An 8824-nucleotide genomic window follows, 5' to 3' on the forward strand; every position below is an offset into this window, starting at 1 on the left:
GGGAGTGATCTTTGCAAAAAGCAACATGTTAGGTTCATTTTTTTCATCAGAAACATACTAGCTGTTGAAAGATGACAGATAAACAGAACGAGATACACGTTTTTGGACATTGTCGGTGTGGAAATTTGCTTTGATTGACTTGGCTTATTCGTTGCTTTTTCATTTTTAGGGGAGTGATGAGAGTGGGAGGAAAATGAAAGAGAACTCAACGTTTGACAACTGAAAAAAAAAAGCAAATAAAACTCAAATTAACTTACTAATTAACGTGCTGTCTAGTCATAGGCATCATTTCTCAATGGCCAAAGCAATCAAATTCCACTTTTTTTCTCTGGAGAAGAAATGCTAAAAACGCAACAACAACAACAAAAAAAATTGACACTTACATCAGTGAAGGGAATTTCCAGAGATTTCCTCTGCTGAGAATTTGCAGATGTTGAACTTGTTATTATTAATTATTTAATAGCAGTAATAAATAATTCACATTTTATCATACCTTCAACTTTCCAAAGTGCTTTCTTCACAAAAGCTCTGTGAAATAGTGTGAGAAAAGTTTCAGCTACATTTTAGAGATTTAGAAACTGAAAGATTGTGCCTAAGAGGAACTGTGCCATTCCCCTCAACGATTTCTAAGCACTGAGCAGGAGCTAGTAGAATCTTGAAAAATGTATGCTGCATTGTCTTTTTATGTCTGTCACCTTTCCTACCTTCCCCTAGGTTGGGTAGAGATAGCTCCACATTGCAACTCTTCCTACCCTCATATAGATAGGGAGTTACTGAATTAATTACAAGTTGAATGTGTTACAGTTGTGCCACTGCCAAAGGCCTTTGAAAGTTCTTGGAAATGAGAAATGCTAAAAGGCTACAGAGAGGAAAATGTCCTGATTTTCAAAAATGGAAAGAATAAAGTCTGCAAATTCTATGCCTTGACTTCACTCCTGGCAAAATTCTAGAACATGATCACATGCCCCAGTTCTTTCACTATATGATTATGTAGTTCAATTGGGCTGCCCCTATATCAGTTGCCAGATCCTATAGAGCCAACATATTCATTTTTCAACTTAAACCACAATCACTTTTTACTTTGACCATTTCAGTAGTCAAGTTGGTCTCCCTGCCTCAAGTCTCTTCCTTCTCAAATTTATCTGCCACATAGCTATCAGAGATATTCCTAAATTATGTTTTAATCATGTCACTCATACTTAAAAAGTTGCAATGCATCCTTAGTTCCTTTAGGATAAAATACATAGATCTAGTTTTTGGTCTTTAAGTCACTTCATAATATCCCTCCAGGTTTCCTTATTGCTTATTACTTATATCTTTCCTCACACTCCATTTTTTAGCCATAATGGTCTTCTCTCTGCACATCTTCTACAATATTCTCTCTTCTCTGTGCTTTTGCATAATCTTAATGATATGCCCCCAAAGCACTTCCTCATCTCAGCCTGAAGTGTCAGATTCTACAAGAGGGTTTATCAGCTCCTTCTAACTACCAGTGTCTTCCCTCTAGCCACTTTGCATTTTATTGTATATTTTTGTATTTATGTATATAAATGGAGGATTGACATATATCCAGACCACACCCATGTGGGAGAAGCCAGGGACCTGCTACTGGGAGAAGGTGTACTAGTTAGCTTACTTTATGAATGGCCATTTCCATTGGCTGTTACTCCCTACAACTTGAAATCTACCTGACTGAAGCACTCTTTCCAGAGATATCCAGGGATGAAATACTCACTCACTCACACACAGAAGGACCTCTATTCAGTAAAGTGACAGAGGAAGAGCCCTTTCTTTTCCCATCATGCCCTGTGACCCCAAGAAATAGACTTGAGGGTTTTGATCCTGTTTTCTTTGTGCTTTCTTAGGTGCAGGAAATGGTGTCCTAGACTCAGGAAAAGGAGTCCTGGGGACCTTGGCGCCCAGAATTCCATTAGCCCTATGGGGAAACTCTGAGAAGCCAGACTCCAAGGAGAGAAGTCCAAGGAGGTTGCTCTGCATTTAAAACTAGGTGCTACATAAAAACTGAACTAAATTGTAAACCTAATTCTACTTCCTTTTCTAAAGGCTGAGATGGTATAAGAAGGGAGATTATCCTATCCTATCCTAGTAGTTGAGGGAAATGTTTGCATGTCTGATCTTGTTTGATGTGACACCAGATGAACATAAGCACCAAAAATTGAGGTTGTTATGTGAAGAATTCACATTGGCCATTCTCTGACAAAAGGTAGATTTATTTAGGAGAATAGGTTACAGATAAAATAAAAGAGATATAATCAGACACCAGGAATGGTAAATATGAAATAACAATTGGGAAAGCATAGAAAGGGGTTTTAATAATTGATGGAAAGGACAAGAACTTGCTCTATACCAGAAAATTTTGTGACATCACAGGACTACAAAGTTGGTTACTAAGGCACTGAAGCAGAGATTAGTTTGTTTGCTCATTACTAGGGGCCCACTCAGACAATTGGTAGCATTTTGTAGGGGTCCATTCATCCCAACATCTTTATAAGAACTAATCTGTTAAGTGGTCAAAGACTCCTAAAGAGTCTTTGTCAATTCCCCTTAATTTGTAAGCTTGCCAGTTTTCTTGAAATCATCGGGGTAAGCAAAGTCGTCATCCCTGAGAAATGAGCCTGTTTCGAATGCATAGGTACATGTTAAAAAAAAAACTTTATATGTCTAAGTCCTAGTAAACTTTTAAAAATAATGTTATCTAGTCCTTAGCTGTAGTTAGTAGAATTTGCTATTAGAGATAAAATCCCAAAGACATGTGGGCAATGCCACAGAAGTTCTCATATATTTGGACAGGCACTGGCTATCCAATATATAGATGATATCTTGATCTGTAGCCCAATCCAAGAGGCTTCTCTGGCTGCTGCCATAAAAAAACCCTTAACTTGCTGTCCTTTCCCCAAGGGCTATGAAGTTTCTTGGTCTAAAGGCCCACATTGCCTCAGTCTATTGGAGTATTTGGATCATGAATTCCCACCTCCCATCCTTTCACGGTGTAGAAGAAGGAATCTTATCACTCTCTGAACCTGTCTCAAAGAAACAACTGTGTACTTTCCTAGGCATGGCTAAATTTTGTAGACTTCTCAAAGAAACTTCGTGTCTTTGGGGTAACCCTCCTGCCTTAGAGCAGAGACAGCCATAGATCTTCTAATTGAGGAAGCCTCTAAGCTCACCCTAAGTCAAGCATTGGAGGTTTTAACTCTTCACAAGGTTCAGAGCATTTTTGCCTTCCTCAGAACTTTAGAATTGGGGAAAGGAAAGAGTGAACATCTCTACTGACTCCAAATATGGCTTTCATATTTTGTATGCTCATGGGGCTATATGGAAAGAAAGGGGACTTTTGACAGCCAAAAAAAAAAAAAAAAAAATTCCCCAATAAGTATACAGGGGAAATTCTACAGATATTGCAAGCTGTCCTTGGACCTAGAGAGGTTTCTGTTATATTTTATAAAGGACAACAGAAGGGGCATTCACTTCAGGCTCAGGGAAACAGGCTTATATATTTAGCTGCCCATGCTGTTTGCCTGTTTGCCCCCTGACTATGGCATCTTTAATTCCCCAATTCTCCAACTCCTACACTTCCTCATAAACTCCCAGGAACAAGCCCTTGCTAAAAAAAAAAAAAAAAAAAAAAAAAAAAAAAAAAAAAAAAAAAAAGAGGGGGGGGTTACATCTTTTCTCCTTCGGGTGGTTTCAAACACCTTCAAGCTAACTTCTACTCCCAGAAACCAAAACTTCTTTTTGACCTATACCACACTACTCACTTTGGGGGAGGGGGAATGCTCTCCAATCCTTTGTGAAATATATTTTCACTAGTCACAAGCTAGGAGAAACAATTAAACAGGTCTGTTAGGCTTGCCCAGTTTGTGCCCAAAATAAATCATGAAAGGACTATTAAACTCTACGTTCTGAAGCCCATCCAGAGGAAGGGTACATACTTAGGGGAGGACTAGCAGATAGATTTTACACATATGCCCCCTTGCAGGGACTTCAAACTGCTTTTGTTTTTTTGTTTGACACCTTTACTTAACTATGTGAAAGTCTTCCCTTCAAAGACTGAAAAGACTCAGAGATTTTTCTAAGATCAAATCCATTTAAGTTTAATTATAATCTCCACTCTGCATGTCATCCTCTCTACCCAGTTAAGTCAAAAAGGCTTAATACCTTTTAAACATTATGGTGCTTGCATCCCTAGGCTACCTGAGTACTCCTTTCACTATGTACAATGCCATTGTCCTACTCATTGATCCTACTCCTTTGAGGAGACAAAAGCAGGGATTTGGGGAAAATATTCTTTGGTATTTATCTTAGGAAAGATGTGAGACTTTCATGATAGCCTATCTCCCACTCACCATTCACCCCCACCCCCAGTCTTCCTCTGGGTGGGTTCCTGGATGCTGTCCCTAGTAACCCTATACTAACTCCATTTTTGTTTCTTTTTATTTTTTTTATTTTTTATTTTTATTTATTTTTATTTTTTTGTCATTTTTGACTCCTACACTTGTGAGAGTTGTTTCTTCCAGACACCAAGCCGTGAACTTCTAACTACTTGTCTGCTCTGAATATCATCTACTACCTGATTCTGACACTCAGCATCCCCTGGACACTGCTGCTGTCATGTGTCTTCCCTCCTCAGTCTGGACCCCACTAGGCAGGGCCTGCTTTACACCCCTTATCAGCCTGAAGCAGCTCTAGAAGAAGAGACCTTAGTCCCTTTGTCCCAAATTAATTTGGGTCTGGACTGCTTGAGTTAATAATGATGAGATACAGCTTCTGGGGGAAATGTGGCAGTAGTCCTGAACCATCAGGCCTTGGGAATAATCCACAAACAATGCAGACAATTAGATACATAATGTGAATTAAAAATGTCCCACTGAGACAGAGCTCTGAATCAATGTCACTTTATTAAAGAGTCCATGGTTCTTGAAATGGACCTCAGATCTTACTCATTATATTAGATGCTTTCTCCTTCCAGGGCCCTATTTTTATAGGACTAGATGTCAGCAGGGTTACAAATTGGGTGAAGTAAGGAACATTCCCACATAAGATAGACAGGCTTCTCTTTGGGTTGGGCAAGAGAAATAATACAAGCTAACACAGTCAGTGACCTAAGTAATCATAAGATGGTTAGCTACTTCTATTGGACAAAGGATTGGTCCAAAGTACAAAAATATTTTGGGGGATTTTCCACATAGTTGTCACTTCTGCCAAAGTGGATTTTGTCACCATGACAAGAAAAAACAAGGGTGGAGGGTCTTTAATTAACTTCCTGTAGTTAAGCAAGTGAACTTAGAATCTTCAGCTTATAGCCTTATGTGCAGAACTTTGATATGATTCTCTCAAACTAATTAATACTAACTGGAATTAGGGTAGAAGTCCAAATAATTATTTCTCACAATCATCCCCTCATTAATAATGTACAAAAGTGTATGTCTTATTTATATCTTGAGTCTATCACCTTTCTATCAGAAAATAGGCAGCATATTTCATCGTTAGTACTTTGGAATTGTGAATGAACATTAGGTCATTGTTCTTAAATCTTTAAAAAGTTGTCCGTCTTTACATTGTTGCTGTTAATGTATATACTGATTCTGCTCACTTGACCCAACATAAGTACCTTTAAATCTCCCCAAATTTCTCTGAAATTCTTTCATAATTTCTTATAGTATAGTATTATATATATAGTAGTATAGTATTATAGTATTATAATCTTCTATCATAATATATGTATAATATATATACTTAATCCATTCCCTAATGGGTACACTCTTGGTTCTTTGCCATGACTAAAAAACCCAACAACCGAGCTATAAGTATTTTTGTACATTTTCTATAGAAAATATATTTTATACTTTTCCTTTTTCTTTGATCTGCTTGGAGTATGGTTCTATAAGCAGCATAGTTGTGTCAAATAGTACAATTTTAATGACTGAAGCATTGTTCCAAATTGCTTTTCAGAATGGTTGCTTTAATTCATAGTTACACTATCAATATTCCTGTTTTGTCTCAGCCTCTCCAATACGTCATTTTCCATTTGTCATTTTCACCAACTTGATGAGGTGCAAGATTAGAGTTCTTTATTTTGCACTCAGTATTAATGGTTAGAAACATTTTAAAGTTTGTTGAAAGCTTGAAAACGTTTGAAAACCCATATTTTTGGCCATTTATTAGGAAGCTTTTGTTCTCATAAATTTGAATAACTTCCTTATGTATCTACATATCTGTTTTCAAATATTTAATGTAATATTTCATGTGATATTTTTTCATTCCCTATTATTTTTACAGACGACCTTAGAAATGCTTGCTGCATAATTTTCCCCCCAGTTCTTTCCTGATCTTAGGCTCATTAGTTTTGTTTTTGGAAAAAAAAAAAAAATTTAGGAACAGCTAAATGGTACAGTGAGCACCAGCCCAGAAGTCAGGAGGATCTAAATTCAAATTTGGCCTCAGGTACTTAACACTTACTAGCTGTGTGATCCTGGGCAAATCACTTAATTCTAATTGCTTCAACAACAACAACAACAACAACAACAAAAAAACAACTATTTTTTGTAATCAAAATTGTCCATTTTGTCTTCTGTAAGCCTCTATCCCTTATTTGGAAGAGTAATGAATTATTCTTCTGTTCATAGGTCCAAAAGGTAACTTCTTAGCTTCTCTAATTTATGACTTATTTATATCTAAATCTTATATCCAGTTGGCATTGCCTTGGCATGTATTATAAGTTATTGCTCTCTAAACCTAATTTTTGACAAAACTAAATTTTGCCCAAAATCATTTGTTTTCTAATTTTTCCCATCAGTGCTCATTGAAAAGTAAGTCTTTCCAGTAGCTTGGGTTTGGGTGGTAAAATAGTAGACATCTGGAGTTAGGAAGACTTGACTTCAAAGCCAGCCTAGATCTTAAATGTGTGAAACTAAGCAAATCGTTTAACCTCAGGCTGTGGATTTCTTCATCTGTCAAGTAAGAATAATAATAACAACACCTATTTCCCAGGGCTGCTATGAGGATAAAATGAGATTATTTATTAAAGTGTTTTGCAAACCTTAAAGAAACATTATCTGCTATGGTGCCGAGGTTCATTTTCTTTGATATAAATTTAATTTGTTCCATAAAGTAGCCTATTTCTAAACTAATAGGAAATGTTTCTGATGATTACTGCTCTGTAGTATAGTTTTAAGATCTGGTATTGCCAAGAATCTTTTCTCATTTTTTTCCCATTGTTTCCGTTGAGATTTTTTTACTTTTTGTTCCTTTAGATAAATCTCAGTGTTTTGTATTCTATGAAATCATACTTCAATATAGTGATTGGTATTATGGTGGAATAAGTTAGTTTAGTCAATATAATTTTCATTATTGATTTGGACTATGAATGAATGAACATTTTCTATCCAGTTAGGTATTTTGGTAAAATTTTTATGTTTATTCACATAGTTTCCATGTCTAAGTAGGTAGACTTCCAAATATTTTATACATTCTATGAATTTTCTTTTTGTTCATAATATTCAGAGATGCATATGATTTATGTGGATTTTTTTTTTTTTTTTTTTTTTTTGCTGAGGCAATTGGGGTTAAGGGACTTGCCCAGGGTCACACAGAAAGGAAGTGTTAAGTGACTGAGATCAAATTCGAACTCAGGTTTTCCTGACTTCAGGACTGATACTCTATCCCACTGCACCACCTTGCTGCCCTGAATTTATTTTATGTAATGCATTTTGTTTTTTATTTGACCTAAGTTTCTCTAAATATTTTACCTGCAAAAAGTACTTATTGTTGCCTTTCCTATTTGCATTCCTTCAACTTTTTTCTTTTTAAAATAGGTAGCATTTCTATATTTCCGTATCAATTAATAGCGAGAATGAATATCCTTGCTTTATTCCGGTTTTTAATAGAAAGGCCTCCAGTTTTTCTCTATCACTTTTCTCTTTCTATTAAAAACCGGAATAAAGCAAGGATATTGACAAGATATTGACCTTCCTCAACCATCATCAATGAGGCAATAAAAATAAAAATATTTGTACAAACATTTGAATTCATCACCTCTCTATCAGCTGTGTATAGCATCCATTTTTTACTGAAATACAGGTGGACAGAAGTTTCTAATTTCTTTCATTTCTTCAAGAGTTTTCTAGAGTTGTGGTTATTGTACTTTTTAGAATTCTTAAGTGTTTCAAAGATGTCTTTATATTTTTATGATTGTATAACTTTTGATTCTGCTTCCTTTACAACAATCCATATGAATTTTGACATGTCGCCCTGAAACCATTTTTGTTATATACCATTTAAGGAAATCACCATTTATTTTTTAACAGAAATGTTGAATTTTATCAAAAGCTTTATTTGCATCTATTGACAATCATGTGCTTTCTGTTCTTATGTCTAGTTTTCCCAATATGCTATTTTGGCCTCTTTGTAAGTATTTTTTTCAAATTTTTACCTCAATATTCAATAGGAATATGGTCTTTTATTGTCCTCTTCCTCTATTAGATATCCAGACCATATTTATATCACTAAAAAAAATTAGGTAGAAGACTATTCCAATTTTATTTATTGGAATTGTTCTTTATTTAAATATGATAGAATTTGCTTAAGTGGTTCAAGGATCTTTTTTATTTTGGACTGTTTTTATGGCTTGTTCAACTTTATTTTTCTGAGATATGATTCTCAAATACTGTCTAGTAATTTATATTTTGTCTATATCCTTTGTTCGTTGTTATTAGACTATAGTTCAAGTTTTTATCATTTTCTTTATTGGTAATTTATCTTTTTTCATTTTTGACACTGGTTTTTATGCTTTTTCAAAATCAAA

General features: G+C 35.3%; 1 protein-coding gene across 1 annotated transcript in view; it reads right to left on the reverse strand.

Annotated features, from left to right (window-relative positions):
* Nucleotides 1-163, reverse strand: part of DDX46 (DEAD-box helicase 46) — a 48358-nt gene extending 48195 nt beyond the window's left edge. The window contains exon 1 of the mRNA XM_074284799.1: nt 59-163. Coding sequence (XP_074140900.1) covers nt 59-163 — 105 coding nt within the window. The remainder of the gene's footprint in view (nt 1-58) is intronic.
* Between the last annotated feature and the right edge of the window lie 8661 nt (nt 164-8824).

Source organism: Sminthopsis crassicaudata, chromosome 2 (genome assembly GCF_048593235.1).
Source record: "Sminthopsis crassicaudata isolate SCR6 chromosome 2, ASM4859323v1, whole genome shotgun sequence".
In the NCBI taxonomy this organism is placed as follows: domain Eukaryota; kingdom Metazoa; phylum Chordata; class Mammalia; order Dasyuromorphia; family Dasyuridae; genus Sminthopsis; species Sminthopsis crassicaudata.